This window comes from Rhineura floridana, chromosome 1 (genome assembly GCF_030035675.1).
Source record: "Rhineura floridana isolate rRhiFlo1 chromosome 1, rRhiFlo1.hap2, whole genome shotgun sequence".
Classification (NCBI taxonomy): Eukaryota; Metazoa; Chordata; class Lepidosauria; order Squamata; family Rhineuridae; genus Rhineura; species Rhineura floridana.
In genome coordinates, this window is record NC_084480.1 from 84,333,121 (window position 1) to 84,354,221 (window position 21,101).

At 41.1% G+C, this 21,101-nt stretch overlaps 1 protein-coding gene across 5 annotated transcripts in view; it reads right to left on the reverse strand.

Moving 5' to 3' along the window:
* Window positions 1–21,101, reverse strand: part of MARCHF3 (membrane associated ring-CH-type finger 3) — a 180,840-nt gene that overhangs the window by 12,476 nt on the left and 147,263 nt on the right. For all 5 annotated transcript variants that reach the window (XM_061625244.1, XM_061625225.1, XM_061625235.1 and 2 more), the window contains one exon: window positions 206–415. In XM_061625244.1, the coding sequence (XP_061481228.1) occupies window positions 206–415 (210 nt within the window). The remainder of the gene's footprint in view (window positions 1–205; window positions 416–21,101) is intronic.

The following is a 21,101-nucleotide window of genomic DNA, read 5'->3' on the forward strand; positions in this document are numbered from 1 at the left end:
CCTTTTCCAGTTAGAGTCCGTCAAAAAGTTCTTCTTTAGATGGCTCCAAACACTGTAACCAAATTCAAATTTTGCATGCATACATTTGATCCTGAGAAGTTGGATCCTCTTTTGTTAGGACAGAGCCACATGATGATCCATTACAGTACTAAAAACCATTATACTCTACTCTAAACAAAAGTTAAAACAGCACAAGAGTACTTACTAGTGTCCAAAAGAGGTAAATTGTGAAGAGTGCGACAGTGAGTGCAATGAGGCCAACAGCTTCTAGCCTACTACTAAAGTGCAGGTGATCCACTGCTCCCCGCAGACATAGCCAGCCAGAGATGGTAGCCAATGGCGTTATAAACAAGAAGCACACCATGTCCCCAAACAGAGTTCGTTTCTCGTGCTGGGGGCCCGGGTTTCTTAGCCACTGTGGAAAGAATTAGCACAGAGTAAGTCTCAATAAGATCAGTGCTTTCACCCTGGAGACTTGGCACTCTCTTTATAAAGGACACAACTCACAACATTTCACTGTATTTTAAATTCTCTGCTCCATTTGCAAAAATTGATGATTTGTTTATTTATTTAAAATGTCTACTGACACCTTTCAAAACCAAATTTTTCTAAGATGGCTGACAACCAAATTAGAAACTTGTAAAATATGACAACAGTTTCTAAAATGTTAAAAGAACAGCACAAATTATCTCAGGCCAACAAACCAATGTGCAATCAAATATATTGCAATTTAAAAAGCAATTTAAAGGCTTAATTAATTAAAAACCCAACCCACCCTCTTTATCTAAGGGGAGATTGAAAGAGAAGTCTTTAATGCTTGTCTAAAAGAAAATGGGGAGTGAGCCAAACACACCTCTCAAGGGAGGGAGTTCACTACTGAAAAAGGCTCTTAAAATAAAATTATAAGACAAAGTATATAGGATAGAGAAGCAATGATCCCCACCCTCCCACAAATCTGGACACTTCACCGGCTATCTGGGAAAGGCTTTTTATTTGGAAAAGGCTGGCTTTTGCTGGTAAATTATGGAAACTGAAGGTAAAACTGAGTAATTTTGTGAATTCAGTTAATGGCTCTCTTGATGAAAGAGTATCAAAAACTTGTTGGTATATGTAAGGCTTGGTTTGTATTTGAGTGCATGTACAGGTTAAAACGACCACTCTTGTCTTTATAATTTGACAAACCTAGCCAGGGTGTGGGGGAGAGAAAATCACTATCGTTAGAGGTGCTACTAAATCTGCTACTGATTTTTAAAGAGATAGCTAAAGTGAAATGTTAAACAGTTTCAGATTACAGTGCAAGAGTTGGAGTTTACAATGCAGGAGTAAGACAAGTATTACCTGCTTGGGATCAGGATCCTTAAAAGATAGACTCACCCCTTATATATCCAATTGATCACTGCAGATATCATCTTATGGTACAATATAGGAAGCAGGCCTTTACTTTGGTAGCACCTACCCTTTTGAATTACCTCCCATTACATATTAAACAGCAATCTCTGTTGACTTTTTGGCACTTACTGAAGTCTTTCCTCTCCCAACAAGCCTTTCAAGTGGAGATCTTTATCCCAGTCTGCATCTGTATTGGAACTATTTTCAACTGTTATTACATATGGAATTATTTATAAATGTTTTATATGTGGACCGGTTTTTACATTTTCTTGTTTTATGGTTTTAACTGTTTTATTTGTTTTAGAATTGTATATTTTATGTTGTAACCCACCCTGGGACATTATGGTAAAGGGCGGCTAAGAAAGCAAATTAATGAATTAATAAAGAAATACAGTAGGGTCCGACTCATACGGTGGGTTACGTTCCAGACCCCCGCCTAAAAGCGAAACCCGCCGAAAAGCGGAACTCATTCAATAGAATGGCACCTGATGCCCGAAAAACGCCGTAAAAGCAGAACAAGCGCCGTATAAGTGGGGCCTTACTCTAATTGAAAACTGCCATATTAGCAGAACGCCAAAAAGTGGGCCGCCAAAAAGCAGGGCCCTACTGTAGTACTACTTAACAGCAATGGCTTTCTTTTCTTTAACTAACAGAGCCCCAAACTATGCCTTATGCACTCAAAATCCTAAACTGTTAACACATGTATAGTAACCTTATTCAGTTAGATCCCAAACCCTACAGAGGTAACTATCAAAGGGCTGCTATTTAGAATTCTTGCTTATTGATTACATGATTTTTATTTCATTAATTACATACATATTCTGCCTTTTCTCCAAACAGCTTAAGGCAGCATACACAGTTCTTTTCTTTTCAATTTTATCATCACAGTCACCCTGTGAGATTGATAGTGACAGGCTCAAAGTCACCGAATGGGCCTGTCATTATGTGAAAGGCTTTGACCACACTGTTTCTGAGTGATCATCGTACTGGGGGTGTTTAAGTATCCCTTGCTCAGCTCTACTGTACATGGTCAATGACTTGTATTTTTTCCCCAGTGGGTCCAGGGATTTTGCTAGTGATATAATGTGCTCTGAAGTGGCCACTTCGTTTAATATTTAGAGTGGTGGTTAATGTCTGGTCCTGCCTTAGAGCAAAGGGTCTGGCTAGGTGGACTTAGGTCCCTTCCCTAACCTAATTTGCACAGGCCAGTACAGTATCTCAAAGCAGTGCCCACAATGAAAGAGAGAAGGGAAAGCTGCAATTTAGTTTTCTAACACAATAAACTGTTCCTCTTTTAATGAGATACTAAGGGTGCAATATGAACCCAGTCATAAATCTCAACAGTTGAAAGGAGGAGGAAAAATGGCACAGTATACGACGGAAAGAGAAGTGTCACCAAGTGCAAACAAAATAGACAAGAAGAATTGGAAAACAGAGCAGAGAAAATAAATGCTACAGTTCCTAGAATTGTACCAAGAGGAATACAAAAACATAGCTCTAATGGCTACATTTCCCCCTTGTAACACAGGCTTAAAAACATAATTACCACCTCTAAGTTAAATTGTATGCTAGGAATCATGGAAGGCTCATGAACATACTGCAAAGCTAGAAAGATGAGAGTAACAAAGAAATACAAGGCCTCATATCCATAACCTTAGAATTGCTTTTAATTGTTCATTATCCCACAGTTCAACTTCTTTTGAAACCAGAATGCAGCAAAAGTTAACTTCTGTTAAAAGAATGATAAAAATGCAACATGAAATTCTCAAACGTTAAGAATTGCCAGTGTAAAAATTATCCATTAAAACCACTCAGATAAATGCATCTTTTTAAAGGATGAATGTTAGCAGAAGCAAGGTGATTCCAGGCCACTTTCAGACTGGCTATTTTGTGTATGGCATTCAATCGCATACTGGAAAAATTGTTGCTCTTGTGCAACAAACCCCCTTCCAAAATAAACACACACACACCTTACTTGTGGGAAAATGCACCAGAAAGTGTGAAATAACAATTGTTTGATACAACATCATATAACCGCCTCACAAACAAAAACAAAATGAATGCTCAACAAATAGTGGAGATCATGTTGTTGTTGTTGTTATTTGCCTTCAAGTTGATTTCAACTTATGGCGACCCTATGAATCACTGACCTCCAGTAGCATCTGTCATGAACCACCCTGCTCAGATCTTGTAAGTTCAGGTCTGTGGCTTCTTTTATGGGACCAATCCATCTCTTGTTTGGTCTTCCTCTTTTTCTACTCCCTTCTGTTTTTCCTAGCATTATTGTATTTTCTAGTGAATCACGTCTTCTTGTTATGTGTCCAAAGTGTGATAACCTCAGTTTCATCATTTTAGCTTCTAGTGATAGTTCTGATTTAATTTGTTTTCACACCCAATTATTTGTCTGTTTTGCGATCCATGGTTTCCACAAAGCTCTCCTCTAATACCACATTTCAAAGGAGTCAATTTTTCTCTTATCCACTTTTTTCTCTGTCCAACTTTCACATCCACACATAGAAATCGAGAATACCATGGTCTGAATGATCCTGACTTTAGTGTTCAGTGATATATCTTTGCATTTAAAGATCTTTTCTAGTTCTCTCAGAGCTGCCCTCCCCATTCCTAGCCTTCTTTTGATTTCTTGACTAGTTGTCCCCGTTTTGGTTAATGACTGTGCAAAGGTATTGATAATCTTTGACAAGTTAACATTATGTAAATCTTCTGTTGTCATTACTTTAGTCTTCTTGATGTTCAGCTGTAGTCCTGCTTTTGTGCTCTCCTCTTTAACTTTCATCAGCATTTGTTTCAAATCATTACTGGTTTCTGCTAGTAGTATGGTATCGTCTGCATATCTTAAATTACTGATCTTTCTCCCTCCAATTTTCACACCTCCTTCATCTTGGTCCATCATATCACCTCCCAATAAACATTATGCAAACTGATAAGAATGCTCAATAAACTCATCATCTGGAAGAAACCTTAGTTTATCCTGTACATGATACAGCAAACAGAGTGGCTGTATACTATAGCCAGCATAGATTTTACACATTCCACAATGTTAAATTGAAAATACCCCCATGACATTCTGATGCTTCCCATAAGCTCATTTCAAAACAAAATCTTACAAGACTCATAGTCCTGAACTCACAAACGCTTACTTAACAACCCTCTTAAGTTTTCATGGTGATACACAAACATGCAAAGAGAATCGAGAGTTTAAAGTGTAATACAAGACTGAAAAAAATCCAGATCCCTGAGGGATTTTTTTCTGTCAGTGGTCTCATAATTTGTTGAAATTAAAAGAAAAACAGGCCATGTTCACAGAGTAACTGCAGTCCGATTGCCCCATACTCTGACCATCATCTTCTACAGTTTAAATTTTTTAAAAATGCATGGCTGATTTTTAATTAATTTAAGAAATTTAACATTGAAGTCTATGATAACACAGGCATGCTCAGTAAGAACCAACTGTCATTGTTCTAAAAGCCAGACCAGCAGCTGTTTGGCTTGGCTAATCAGGGGACCACACCCATGCCAGACATTTGTTCCACGTTAGATAGTCATGGTTTCCCCCAAAGAATCCTGGGAAGTGTAGTTTGTGAAGAGTGCTGAGAAATGTTAAAGGTAAAGGTGTCCCCGCACTTATAGTGCGAGTCGTTTCTGACTCTTAGGGTGCCGTCTTGCGACGTTTACTAGCCAGACCGTATATATGGGGTGGGATTGCCAGTTCCTTCCCCGGCCTTTCTTTACCCCCCAGCATATGCCGGGTACTCATTTTACCGAACACAGATGGATGGAAGGTTAAGTGGACCTTGATGCCTTTTACCGGAGACTCAACTTCCTCCTTCTGTTGGAATCGAACTCCAGCCGTGAGCAGAGCTTCGGCTGCGTTACCACCACTTACCACTCTGCGCCATGTTAGGGGACTCCTATTTCCCTGACAGAGCTCCAGTGGCCAGAGTGGTTGATCAGCCAGCTCCTCTTCCCAGAGAAATCTGGGAATTGGAGCTCTGTGAGGGGACTAGGGCATCTCAGCATCCTATACAAACTACACTTCCCAGGATTCTTTGGGGGGAAGCTATGTTTAAAGTGGAATAAATGTCTGGTGTGGATGTGGCCAGGGACGGCTTTCGTTTAAATTTGGATGGGAAACTACGTGTATGTCTGCTGTAGAGTAAAAAGGTGTGGAAAACCCTGAAAACAATGATACTGTTCACAATGTTTTCCTTTTGGAAAAGAAAGGGGCTTTCCCTCTGCCCAGTGCCCACCCACCTAATCTCTTCTCCCTCCCTCCCCTTCCTCAGGTCAGTCTCGCCTATCCTAAGCAAGATTGTACAAGAGTAAATCCCAGTGAATTTAATAAGCATGAAAATGATCAGACCTGCTTTTCCCTTCCCTCTCCCTCTTCCCCCTTCCTTTCCCCTGCTCCCTCCTCTCCTGCCCACTCCAGCTCTCCCTCCCCTCCCCCTTCTCCTCTTCCATGGTCAGTTTCACCTGTCCTAAGCATGACTGCATGGGAGTACATCCCACTGAACTCAATACGCACACATATGATCAACCCTCCTGTTCCCCTCCCCCTCCTGCCTGCTGCCATCCTCCCCTCTGCCCTTCCTCCTCCCCTCTCCCCCTTGCTCCTCCTCCCACATGTTCAGTTTCACCTAACCTAAGTATGATTGCATGGGAGTAAATCCCATTGAACTCAATAAGCATGCAAATGATCAATCCACTGCGGTTTGAGAATGTATTACAGCCAATAGATATCTGTATCAAACTTTTAAAAGCAGGGAAATTGGGCAGCTATACTGAATGCACCAAGGAAGCGGGAGACCTGACCTCCTATCTGAGATATTGTACTGCCCTACAAATGTGTCAACATGCAAACACAATTTGGGCTGGTCTTTCACAATCCAATCCACTTCCTGGGTAGCTTTGAAGAATTTGCAGAGCTTGGAAAAGTTACTTTTTTAAAACTACAACTCCCATCAGCCCCAGCCAGCATGGCCACTGGATTGGGCTGATGGGGTTTAGTTCAAAAAATTAACTTTTCCAAGCTCTGAGAATTTGGTACATGTCCCTGAAGGACCAGGTCCGCAGCCTTGGGGTTGTTCTTGATTCCAAGCTGTCCATGGAGGCTCAGATTTCGGCAGTGAGCCGGGCAGCTTGGTATCAATTACACCTCATTCGTAGACTGCAGCCCTACCTTCCTGCTCATCAGCTCCCACTGGTGGTACATGCCCTGGTCACCTCTCGGTTGGATTACTGTAATGTGCTGTACGTGGGGTTACCCTTGAAAACGGTCTGGAAATTACAACTTATACAAAATGCTGCGGCTCGACTACTTACAAACTGTCGCCGCCAGGAACACATCACCCCAGTGTTGTTCGACCTACACTGGCTCCCAGTTATTTTCCGGGCCCAATTCAAGGTGTTGGTATTAACCTTTAAATCCCTATACGGTCTCGGCCCAGTTTATCTGATGGAGCGCCTCCAGCGCCACCAACCATGCCGCCCAACAAGATCAGCCACACAGGACCTTCTCTCAATCCCGCCAACTAAAACAGCTAGGTTGGCGGGGACAAGAGAGAGGGCATTTTCAGTGGCGGCCCCCACTCTCTGGAACTCCCTCCCGTATGACCTTCGACATGCCCCTTCCCTGAATGTATTCTGCCAAGCTTTGAAGACCTGGCTCTTCAGACAGGCCTTTGGGACTTACGGGGAGGGTTAAATTTTTATGACCAATAGCCTACTACTCTGTACTGGAACTGTTTTATTGTTTTATTGTTATATTGTATTTTATGATGTATTTTATTATGATGTAATGTATTGTTGTTAAATTGTACGTCGCCTAGAGTGGCCATTGGCCAGATAAGCGACCCACAAATTAAATTATTATTATTATTATTATTATTATGTAAATTGCTTCCCACCCTGTTCTGCTGAGGAAAACTGTAACCTTACCATCTGCTATGCAGCACACTGGATATAATCCATTTGTTTTATGAGTCTGGCAATTAAACCAAATGCTTAATTAGTAGAATGTCCAGTATGGGCAAGACCCACGTTTTATCATTACAAACTGCAAAATTTTAGTATGTGCGACTGTACTGGAGCATCTTAACATCTGTGTGTGATTTGGAATATATGGTTACAACAACACTTCATCACTACAAATTAAGTTTCATTATATTACAAAAAAAGCTTAACATTTACAAGAAGACTATGGTCTGGTTTGAACACTAACAGAGCAATCCAACTCAGGAGAGGCCGGAATAAGTTGTGCTGGAGCAAGAGAAGCCAGTGTAAAGTTCTGTCACATCCAATTGCCATTCAGCAGCCTCTGGGGGTTCAGCTGGGGGCTGCGTGCAGGGACCAGAAAGTAAAAGCCTGCTTTCCCAAATACCCTTACCAGGGAGTAAGCCCTCTCCATCGACTTCTGTTGCAATTATTTTCTTAGACCTTTTTCCTGGTGTAATTTTTCTGTGGATTGGGACCTGCAGAACACGAGTTGGATGTGGCCTAAGTCCCCTCACCTTGACCCCTTCTCTGACATGCACTGACACACCCTATTTTGGGGCGTTATGCTGGCTCCACTTGCACCAGTCTCAGCTGAGCTGGCTAGGTCCCAGCTCAGCCGGGCTGAGGGACTTACATCAGTGTAACCCAGTTGAGCTGGGACCAAGCCAGTATAGCTGGAAATCCACCACATCTAACTCCCCTCAGCCCAGTGTAAATGCAAGTTGGATTGCACCCTTAACCATGGTTTAGTGCTGACCAGCATGAGCTAGACAGACCTTTAGCAAAGCAGCTAGCTTGCATGTTCCCCTCTCCCCTGCACTCTTCTCCCGGCAGGAAGAAGGGCTTCTTCTGCATTTACTTTCAGTTTCAAGCAATCATGGCTTAGAATGATGTCCAAAACAGAGATTGTGGTTAAAAAGAAACTCTTGATTAGTTAAATAAGCCAACTTCAAAACCAAAGGTTTAAAGTACAGATGCTAGAGATCTGTGTTCAGTCTTCATTTTAACTGCTCCAATCTGACCCTTCCAAGACTAATAGACTGATCAGAATGCAGATAGGGTTTAGTTTTTATGCTTCTACAACTTTTGTGTCCAAAAATTGTGTATTTGGACATTGTATGGTAAAATGCATATTATTATTATTATTATTATTATTATTATTATACCTTTCACCAATAAGTCCCTGGGCAAGTTACAAAATCTGAAACACACTATTAAAAAGAATTAAAACAGATTTCAATCACAAGAATAGGGTGGGTTCTGAAAACATACATATCAGGAGCCAAAGACCAGGGTAAAGTGGTGTGTCTTTAACATTTGCCGAAAACTGTATAGCAAAGGTGCCAGATCTCTGTAGGGAGGAAATTCCACAACTTAGGGGCTGCCACAGAGAAAGCTATCTCCCAGGCTACCATTCTCTGAGGGTGGCAGAACTATCAAGAAGGTCCCCACTGCTGATCTTAAAACCTGAGAGGGTCTGTAGGGAAGGAGACAATCTCTGAGCATAGAGACACACTTACTGTTGTGCCAATTCCAGTGTATCTCCCCCTCTGTTTTCTGAAAATGGGGGCACACGACGGTAGTCAAACTCCACTCCTTTTTACTCTAAAACCTGGTCGGATAAGCTCCAGTGTGGGTTTTTTTTTTTAAATTCAACTTCAGAAAGATTTTGCAACCGATTGATAGATAAACTAGTTGCCCCTCCAGGCATGGCCAATGGACATGCTTTGATGTAGGCTCAGGCAGAGACAGTGATTGGTCCAACACTTTGCTGTGGACAGTCCTGAAAGATCTAAAGTCAGCAGTGGGGAAGGAGGTGTGTCCATCTGAGGGCAGAGTAGCTTCAAAATGCAACCAGAAAAACCAATCTCACTGCTTTTGAAGCGACTGGTGTGCCCACAGCCTAAGTCATTAACATTAACATGAGCACCTTGATTTGGGCCTGGAAACTAATTGGCAACCTGCAACTGTTTTAGAACAGGGGTTATACGAGTTCTAAAAGGAACCCCAGCCAGCAAACTGGCCGCTGCATTTTGGACCAGTTGAAGTTTCCAAGTCATCTTCAAGGGCAAACCCTCATAAAGCACATTTCAATAGTCCAAAGTGGAAATTACCAGAGCATGGAGAACTGTTTCCAAGTCATCTCAGTCCAAGGGGCCATAGCTGGCAAACCAGCCAAAGCTGGAAATAGGCACTCCTAGACACCAAGGCCACTTGAGCTTCCAGTGACAATGCTGTATTGAGGAGTACCCCTAAGCTACAAATCTTCCAGAGGAGTGCAACCCCATCCAGAACAGACCACCTTTCCATCTCCTGGACTTGAAAACTTGAAACACTTAACATTTCTGTCTTTTCTGGATTCAGCTTCAGTTTGCTGGTCCACATCCAGCCCATCACTGCCTCCAGACACTGGCCTAGAACCTCAATTGCCTCTCTTGATTTAGATGGCACAGAGACGTAGAGCTCAGTGTCATCTGCATATTGGTAACACTTCACTCCAAAACCCCTGATGACTGTTCCCAGTGGCTTCATATAGGTGTTGAATAGCATGGGGGACAAGATGGAGCTTTCCAGGACACCACAGGAAAGCTCCCATGGTGTTGAACAGAAGCCTTCCATAACTGCTTTCTAGAAAGATCCCTGAAGATAGGAGTAGAACCATTGAAGTACAGTTCCCCCAACCCCCACCTTCCTGAGCTGCTCCAGAAGGATGCCATGGTCAGTGGTATCAAAAGCCCCTGATGTCTGTGTTTATGTAGTAACATAATATGAAGTTTGGTGTGGTTTTTTAAAAAATTGTAGATTGATGAAGATATGGGATGGAATAAACTAATGAATGAACACATGAGAAACTGGCATGGACTGGAAACAGACTAATCTGCCCACCCCTAGTTTGAAGTTGTCTTTTAGAAACTTGGGTTATATTCTAGCTCATGCATGCTAAACTATGGTTTAAAATTACATTGCAAACAAGCCCTAAATCTAGAAAAATATTTCAAGTCCAGGAGATGGAAAGGCGGTCTGTTCTGGGCTCCTGCTGGGAGGAAGAGTGGGATGTAAATCAAATAATAAATAAATTAAAAAATATATTCTCTGGATTCTCAACGACAATATTCTGGCCATTTTCTAGGGTCAGAAGGCAATTCATCAACAGGATGTCTGGGACAGTACATTATGAGCAGGGGGCAAGATGAAACAACAGTTACTTTCTTTTCAGAGAAACTCAAAAGCATGCCAGGGTGGGGGGAGGGGAGTGTGACAGCAGCATAGAAAATACAGGTGTTTACATTCACCTCCAACCAATTGCAATTAGCAAGAAAAAAGATGGAAATCCAAAGCAGGCCATTAAAGTAACATCTAGTTTGGACCTCACATTCAGTGGTATAATGGGGACTGACATCTTGAGAGTTCAGCAGCTTAATTCTAAATTTGCCAGTAGGTGCTTTGCATTTTCAGGCATGTTCTTTATCTCTCTTGACTCACAGTTACACCCTGTAAATGGGAGCAACTATTTCAACATGCCTTATTGCTGGTTTCACACCTGCATGCCCATCACTTGTGACTGTATAGGAGGGGTGAGGAACCTCTGGCCCATGAGGCCATTTCATCTAAGTCAGCGCATAGTTAAACTATGGAATTTGCTCCCACAAGATGCAGTAATGGCCACCAGCTTGGATGGCTTTAAAAGAAGATTAGACAAATTCATGGAGGACAGGGCTATCAATGGCTGCTAGCCGTGATGGCTGTGCTGTGCCACCCTAGTCAGAGGCAGCATGCTTCTGAAAACCAGTTGCTGGAAGCCTCAGGAGGGGAGAGTGTTCTTGCACTCGGGTCCTGCTTGCGGGCTTCCCCCAGGCACCTGGTTGGCCACTGTGAGAACAGGATGCTGGACTAGATGGGCCACTGGCCTGATCCAGCAGGCTCTTCTTATGTTCTTATGCCCACCTGTCCTATACCTGACATCATATATGGCATCATATATGGCATTGGCAGTACCTGAACAGCCCCTTTCAAAGCACTGGACAAGATAGTGCTTTGAGATGAGCTTCTGGAAATGTCTTCAGATGCTCCTCTAAAAGCATTATCTTCACTTGTGCTTTGAAAGTGGGTTCTGATGATCTGACAATCAGCTGCTTTGGACCTTCAGATGCCTAGTTCAAAGCACTCTGCAAAATAGTGCTTTGAAAGCTGTGGGTAGCTCCGCCCACCTGTCAAACTTGGTCTGTGAGGGGTAGGGGAGATAAAAATCTGGCCCAATAGTGTTGATGGATTGCCTTCTTACCCTAGAATGTGGCCAGAATACTATTGTTGTGGCTAGAAAAGCTCCCCACTCCTGTTATACATCTCAATGTATAAAGTGACTGCACTGAAAAGCAATGTGCTTTGAAGGAGGTATGCATGTTCTCTCAGTGGTGCTGGATGTGCAATACCTCATTTGCACATACATGTTTATCCCTAGATGTTGCAGTTATCAAGGAATGATTTGCATGAGCCATGGAGGGAACTTTTTGAGGATTAATTTGATGACATTTTTAAAATTTCTGGAATAAAATATATTTGCCAAATGCCACAGCTTTCTTGACAAAGTGAAAATGATGACTAAATGTTCAAATTTCCTTGCATATCACTTATTGCTGTCACCTCAAGGTTAGTTAAACATTTTGGCAAGGCAGTTGGGAAGATGACATTTTAAAAAAAGCAGCATATTAAATTGCATTCAGACAGAATTCTTATACAGAGCTCAGGCTTTTTGTGCAAGGTTGAAGGGTTCTGTTGTGAGGATTTATCTCATTTCCTTAGAAAATACTGCTGAGGATAGCAGCTGGATGATGCTGTTGCAATCCCCGATTACAATTGGGTTGCTTCTAGACATGATTGATTACAACCTACACCTTGTTCAATTTCCATGAATCCTTGTAATGAGAAACCGTAAGACAACTGAGAGGAACTGAAAGTGCTTCTTTCAAAGGTGACTACCAAAGAGTTGGAAGGAAAGTGTTTACTTCAAAGGTGACCCGCAGAACTAGAGAATGAGCACCTGGACTTTTCATTGATTGCTGTGGGAACTGCAGGTGCACAGTATGAACTCCATCTATAGGGAAGGTCTCTATGTACAACCCCAATGAATGGAGTTTGCTTTCTTTGATCCCTTGTTTCTAATCCTGTTTATTCAAATTAGGCTCTTCAAACTGCCTTTAGCTAACCACCCTTCTATACATGAACACAGGAATGGGAAAACTGCATTCCTTGCCCTTCAGATTATTTTTCCCAAACTGGATCTCAGGCCCTCATGGCTGCTTTTAGCAAGAAAAAAGATGGGAATCCAAAGCAGGCCATTAAAGTGACAGCTAGTTTGCACCTCAAATTTACTGGCATAATGGGGTCTGGCTAAGTATAGGTGCTGAGTGTGGAAATATTAAAGGTCTGGGAATAAATAATGTAAATAAACAAAAAGGGACATCAACAACACAATTACTGAAAAAAAATCTTATACACAGAATGCAACTGAGCACATTACACATTATTTTACCATGTGATACCATTTATGATATATGAAATATAAGTATCAGAAGCTACTGAAAATGGCATATGCAAGTATCCTAATATAGCATGTATTAATTCTTCCTAGACATGTTTCTGTAGTTTCTAGGCTGTTTCAGAAAAGTGCATTGTCAACCTACTCTACAGATGAAAAAGTCAAGCCAGCAGATTCATTTGTGAAAGCAAAGACTGCACAATTATTCCCATAAAGTGCTGAATGAGCATTTTTGATGCAATACTTAAAGTAGGTACTATCAGGCTGTGAAAGACTTCTGTCTGGGACGAAATGCAGTTGGTGCATATGTGGAAATGGCCATGCACAGAAAAAAAAAATAAGCTATAGAAAATGCTACTGGAGAGATCTGGTAAGTGGATGTCCAGTGACAACAAACAGCAGAATTATTAACCATCCCCTGTTGACCATAACATATCACATAGTTTGGAGTCATTTTCCCTTTCTCCGCAAAGCCCTGTAGAAATGCATTTCTGTAAGTAAGCAGTTTAAATGGCAAAAATCATCTGAAGCTAGCATGAGCCTGCTACAGACTGAAACACTTGTGACAGGCAAGGCAAGTGAAGCAGTACTTCCATTCCCTTAATAAATCTACAGAAATGTCTTCCCATCAATCACAAAGGTGCATGATTTCGTACATCTTACTAAACTCCCTGATTTAGAAATTTCATTTCTGAAATGCATTTTGAAGCATATGCTGGCAGATCTTCATTTATACTTTCTCAGATATTTGAATATATAGTCTTGAGCCTCCCTTGCTTTGTACGAAAGAACTGGATACAATTCATTCCTTTTCAATTTGTTTGAATTTTACATCGCCAATAGGAAGGAACACTGAACACCTCGTAAAGGAAGGACTGCCATTTTTATACAGACTCTTTTTACAGTAGAAGCAAATGTCAAGCAATTATTTGCCTTAGGTGGATTAAATGGAACTCTTGACCTTCTTTGGATGAGCAATTAGCATATAGTCAACCCATTTCACAAGACTCTGCACATTTGCAAGCTAGCCTGAAGATCTAAGTGCAATTTCCAGCACTCCGTCATTTAATTCCTTGGGGAATTTTAAATTCATCAGCTATTAAATATGAATGGGTATGATCCACAGTTAGAGCCAGAGCATTTGGACTTATCAGCCCAGTCCTAACCATGTTGACTCAGAATTAAGTGTTATTAATTTTAATAATTTAAGGCTAGCTATATTTGTATCGGATTACAGATTTACATACCTTAATCCTAAAATGCTTCGAATTAAGATCACTAAATTCAATCAGATTTACTCCCTAAGTAAATGTGCACAAGGTTTCAACCTTGACATAATCCCTATGCATACTAACTTGGGGAGTACATTTCATGTACTTAGTGGAATTTATTTCCAAAGAAACGAACAGGATCTGAGTCTAAATCTTACTACTGAAATTCAGCAAAGTCTAAGAGTAAAGGCAGGCTCAGGCTGAATAAATAGCAGGACACAAGAAACATATATGAGACAAGTACAGAGCCCTAGGGCAGGCTATAAAAGCAGCCTGTCTGATATAAGGGAAAGGTTATATAGGACAGGATTATCATAATCAGCAACGGTAAAAGTTTTAAAAGGTCACAGCATGTTTTCAGCTTATGTTAAGAAAAGTCCACATCCCAGAATCAATAGACAGGATTTATTGTAAATTGGTTTGCTTCATCAAATGCAAGAAGACACTAAAGTCATTGTTTTGTACAGCTGCCAAGAAGTACGGAACACAAAAAGTAGGATCTGGGAGATTTAATACTTCATATTATAGTAATTAGATAAATTAGTCTGGACTCTGAAAGCTGTCAAGCTTTTTCTAAAAGAGTAAGTTGTAGTGATGGCCAATGGATGTTCATAATGAGAACTCATAAAAGGGTGTGGGTGGGTGAGCTAGGAGCCTGAGAGAGATACCGGGACACATGGGTTGGTAGGTAGGCAGATTAGGAGTTTTTATTGCACAGTGGCATCTAAGCTATGTATATCATTAAAAATTAGATTATGGTTCTAGCAACCATTTCTAAGCCACTGTTCAGTTGAGGTGCAATGGATACCCTGCCACCTGATCCCCATAAGTCTCATATAGATCCCTGCTATCATTATTAGGAAACCCCACACATAAACTTTTTAAAATCTCTATAGAACAACAAGGGCTAGAACATTGTTATTGTACTGACTGCCAGAAGTCTGCGTATTTCACCACCAGTTTCTGTGGTAGTCATTTAGATTTCATATAGACTCAGCATGAGCTATTTGGAGAAGTTCTCCAATCAAAATTGCTAACAATCAGGTTGCCATTTCTTCTTGATAATGGGCACGATTATGAAGCAGGAACAGCTTCAGCTCAAGCCCAGTTAAAATACACTTGACTTAATTTTAAAAGGGACTTATGAGTTGCCCCCATCTATTAACAAGCAATTTTAAATAATCACTTTAAGTGGAAGTCGGATTGGCTCTCACTGCATGAATGTGTTCTATTGGTCCATTAAATCTTTGAAAACATTGTTTAGCTTGCAAGATAAAATGTGGAATTTAGGGAAGCTTTAATGCTGACAGCACATCAGAGTGCAGTTTCACTTCATATAGGTTCAAAATATTTCACAACCATATCCATTAACAAGTAAATCTTAAACATTTGCAGTAGCAATCTGTTAACATTATGTTTTGCAGCAATGTAAAAAGGTAAAGGTGTCCCCGCACTTGTAGTGCGAGTCGTTTCCAACTCTTAGGGTGTCGTCTTGCGACGTTTACTAGGCAGACCGTATATATGGGGTGGGATTGCCAGTTCCGTCCCCGGCCTTTCTTTACCCCCCAGCATATGCTGGGTACTCATTTTACTGACCACGGATGGATGGAAGGCTGAGTGGACCTCGACACCTTTTACCAGAGATTCGACTTCCTCCTTTCGTTGGAATCGAACTCCGGCCATGAGCAGAGCTTCGGCTGCGTTACCGCCGCTTACCACTCTGCGCCATGGAGGGTCTTTTTGCAGCAATGTACTGCTGGCCATATCTTTCATTGATTCAGCCCTAACAATCTTAAAACCTATTTCCATGAAAACCTCATTGTACAATCAGGGTTTCAATGTGCTTAAACAATTTTGGAACAACGGCAAATAACAAGGGCTACTGAAGAAGCATGAAGAACATCTACAATGCCAAAACTTATAAGAGTTGGTGAATATGACCATCCTTCACCAAAATCCCTGTACCCTTAACATTGTTTTGTGCCAGGTCACTTCTGATTATATGCAAAAACTTGTGGTCTTATGCTGAATAGTGACAGCATGGACACATGTTGAATAAGATGCTTCATCAATTTTGGAACATCACCAGAGAAAGTTTAAGGATAAAACAGCCAGATTCCAAACATTTAATGTGTGCTTGTGCATGCCAGAGCTTTGTTTGCCCTTTTCATTGCAACAATTCCCACAGCTGAAAAGTCAAGCTGCTGTTCAATTTAAAGAGTGGATTGTCTCTTCATCAGAGAAAACTGCTGACACAAACAAATCTCCAACTACCCCAGAGGGGTTCCTGCATGCATATCTGTATCACATATTGCATCCTTGCCAAATGTAATATCAAGAGCAGGACATGTTGTTTTGACCTGTTTGAGAAGGCACTAAACTGTGAAAATGCGTACAGACAGTCTTCATGCTGTGGTTTTTAAAAAAGGAAAAGAAACAAGTGGTTTTGGATATAAGGACAGAAGGTAAAGTTATATGTATGAATCAAGGACCTGGGCTAAAATGAGGAAGGACGTAGACAAGTATTTTGTGTTCTTGTTCATGCTAAGAGCAGCCTTGCCTGTGGCAAAATCTATAACTTGACAGTCATAAAAATATTTGTGCACTCTCTCTCAATCTAGTCCTCTATACTATGGCGGAAAACTCAGAAATGTGACTCCTGAAGCTTCAAAAGCTAAGGAGAAATTAGCTGAAAGCACAATTCTGGTATCTGCCTAATTTATGCTCCTCAACTTTTTGTCAATTGACCCTTGCACTTTGCCCAGGCCTCCCAGCTCCTCTCCTTGTAGGACAAGGATAGAAAACCTTTGGTCTCTAGAACCTGTTGGGCTACAACTCCTATCATCCCTGACTACTGGCCATACTGTCTGAGACTGATGCTGTTGGACTCCAATTCCCATCTGAAAGGCCACAGATTCCCTAGCCAAGCTGTATGAGAAGCTATGCCAAAATCCTGGCAGAGATATTAACCAATCTAGTCCTGCAAGAGTAGCAGTGATTCTGAAGAAGCTATCTTCTGTTTTAGACAGAGGTTATTCACAGTAGGCATCATTGCTGCAATCCTTTTGAGTTACCTATAGTCCTGTTATCTCACAACTAGTGGAGAAAATTTGTGTGGAGACCCACTAACGTAAGGCACTGTAAGTTTCAACTAAGTTTTATAGTCCAAGAATAAGAATTTAAAAGCATTTTTAATTATCTGGTACTGGAAACAATAGTGGATAATTTTCTACCTGCAGGTACAAAATATATATTTGTTAAAGCAAATAATATTCTGCCTCCTTTACCAGAAAGTTGTTCTAAGCAGCTTTTCCTTCAGCTCATTTAATTTTAGGTGACATTTTTGGTGAACAGAATATGTCCAAAGAATCAGAGAAAATATTTCTTGGATTATGTACTCTTATACTGTATTTTGATATTTGTGTCTTCTGTAAGCCGTCTTGAGGGGCTTGGGCCGAAAGGCGAGGTATAAATAAGTAGATAAATAATAAATAAATAATAATGAGTAAGAGTAAGAACATAAGAACATAAGAAGAGCCTGCTGGATCAGGCCAGTGGCCCATCTAGTCCAGCATCCTGTTCTCACAGTGGCCAACCAGGTGCCTGGGGGAAGCCCGCAAGCAGGACCCGAGTGCAAGAACACTCTTCCCTCCTGAGGCCTCCAGCAACTGGTCTTCAGAAGCATGCCGCCTCTGACTAGGGTGGCACAGCACAGCCATCACAGCTAGTAGCCATTGATAGCCCTGTCCTCCATGAATTTGTCTAATCTTCTTTTAAAGCCATCCAAGCTGGTGGCCATTACTGCATCTTGTGGGAGCAAATTCCATAGTTTAACTATGCGCTGAGTAAAGAAGTACTTCCTTTTGTCTGTCCTGAATCTTCCAACATTCAGCTTCTTTGAATGTCCACGAGTTCTAGTATTATGAGAGAGGGAGAAGAACTTTTCTCTATCCACTTTCTCAATGCCATGCATAATTTTATACACTTCTATCATGTCTCCTCTGACCCGCCTTTTCTCTAAACTAAAAAGCCCCAAATGCTGCAACCTTTCCTCGTAAGGGAGTCGCTCCATCCCCTTGATCATTCTGGTTGCCCTCTTCTGAACCTTTTCCAACTCTAGAATATCCTTTTTGAGATGAGGCGACCAGAACTGTACACAGTATTCCAAATGCGGCCGCACCATAGATTTATACAACGGCATTATGATATCGGCTGTTTTATTTTCAATACCTTTCCTAATTATCGCTAGCATGGAATTTGCCTTTTTCACAGCTGCCGCACACTGGGTCAACATTTTCATCGTGCTGTCCACTACAACCCCGAGGTCTCTCTCCTGGTCGGTCACCGCCAGTTCAGACCCCATGAGCGTATATGTGAAATTAAGATTTTTTGCTCCAATATGCATAATTTTACACTTGTTTATATTGAATTGCATTTGCCATTTTTCTGCCCATTCACTCAGTTTGGAGAGGTCTTTTTGGAGCTCTTCGCAATCCCTTTTTGTTTTAACAACCCTGAACAATTTAGTGTCGTCAGCAAACTTGGCCACTTCACTGCTCACTCCTAATTCTAGGTCATTAATGAACAAGTTGAAAAGTACAGGTCCCAATACCGATCCTTGAGGGACTCCACTTTCTACAGCCCTCCATTGGGAGAACTGTCCATTTATTCCTACTCTCTGCTTTCTGCTTCTTAACCAATTCCTTATCCACAAGAGGACCTCTCCTCTTATTCCATGACTGCTAAGCTTCCTCAGAAGCCTTTGGTGAGGTACCTTGTCAAACGCTTTTTGAAAGTCTAAGTACACTATGTCCACTGGATCACCTCTATCTATATGCTTGTTGACACTCTCAAAGAATTCTAATAGGTTACTGAGACAGGACTTTCCCTTGCAGAAGCCATGCTGGCTCTGCTTCAGCAAGGCTTGTTCTTCTATGTGCTTAGTTAATCTAGCTTTAATAATACTTTCTACCAGTTTTCCAGGGACAGAAGTTAAGCTAACTGGCCTGTAATTTCCGGGATCCCCTCTGGATCCCTTTTTGAAGATTGGCATTACATTGGCCACTTTCCAGTCCTCAGGCACGGAGGAGGACCCAAGGGACAAGTTACATATTTTAGTTAGCAGATCAGCAATTTCACCTTTGAGTTCTTTGAGAACTCTCGGGTGGATGCCATCCGGGCCCGGTGATTTGTCAGTTTTTATATTGTCCATTAAGCTTAGAACTTCCTCTCTCGTTACCACTATTTGTCTCAGTTCCTCAGAATCCCTTCCTGCAAATGTTAGTTCAGGAAGAATGTTAGTTCAAGAAGATTCTCTACCCTTTCTTGCCTACCCTGTGGGCTGCTATAAACTCACTTTGACAGCCAACCCAATTCCAGTGAATAATAATTGACAGAGAGAAAACACACATGGCTTGGTCTACTTTCATAGGCAGCAGCTTGGGAACAACAACCATTGCAGCCACACTTCCCAGTATGTGAATTCTCTTTTACCACTATTGGGCAAGAAACAAACCGTCATGCAACCAACAAGGTGCATCATCAGTGGGTTTAAGGGGGTTGAGCTGAGTGCATGGAACCACTGTTGTTTTATGGATGTAAGGAAGTGAGGTTAAAAGTAAATGAAATGCAAATAGAAATGCAAATAGAAAAAGGAAAAGGAAAGACAGTGATGATTTCCTAAAGGAAATACCATACCAACCACAACAAGATTCCTGTAAGACAGAAAACTCAGCATTCCACAACCAGTCAGAATTCCTGACCAAAAACCGAAACTAAAAATATCCTTGTAACAAGTCAGCCAAGGTCACAGAAATCCCCATGCAGCACAACCTGACCTAGGGGCTACAGTCAGTGCAGAATGCTGTGGCACAGTTGCTGACATGAGTGAGACCCTATCAGCACATAATATCTCTGCTCTGAAATCTGCACTGGTTGCTGATTTGCTACTAGGCCAAGTTCAAGGTGTGCTTTCCATGTTATGGGTGCTACATAGTACTTGTTCTGCTCTTGTAAGAAATCAGTCCTTTAGTGTGGCACCACCTACACTCTGGAACTTCCTGCCTATTGACATGAGGCAGACACCTTCATTGTACTCTTTTCAGCACCTGCTAAGATATGTTTGTTTAGCCTATCCAGGCATGTAGAAGCTATTATGTTTTCAACTGTTTTTAACTCATTGTTGGTTTATTATTTTGAATGTTTTTAAATACCTGTCTTTAATTGTTTTTGCCAATAATTTTCTTGTTTTAATTCTTTCTGTAAACAGCTTTGAGATTTTTTTACAATAAAGCAGTATATAAAAGTTGTAAATAAAATACATAAATAAATTTTAGAGTCTCTGTGGCCCTTGGGTCTCTTTCCATTTTTAGGAAAAAAGGAATCTGCCTTATACCAACTCAGGCCATTTGGTGCCATCTAGCTGAGTACTGATTACATGGACTAGTATTGGCTCTCCAGGATTCCAGGCAATAGTTTTTTCCAGAAATTGAAGTTTGGACCTTTGCATGCAAAGCATATGCCCTACCACTGAGCTACAATCCTGTCCATTTAAAATAATATCTTTTAAAATGGTTCTTTTCAATTCACCAATAAATGCACATCATACCTAGTGCAGAGCCACACCATTCATTTGAAGCACATTAAACACATAGTTGAAGTACATGAATTACACCACAGAATCATGGAACTGTAGTTTGTTAAGGGTGGTGGGAACTATAACTATGAGGGGGAAGCTACACTTCCCAGGATTCTTTAGGGGAAGCCATGTACTTTAAATGCAAGTTGGATGTGCTCTAAACGTATTATGTGGATCTACTTAATAAACTTGGCCTGCATGTAAATCATTTAAATTAATTTTTTAAAATGGAAATCAGCTATAAAGTTTACTG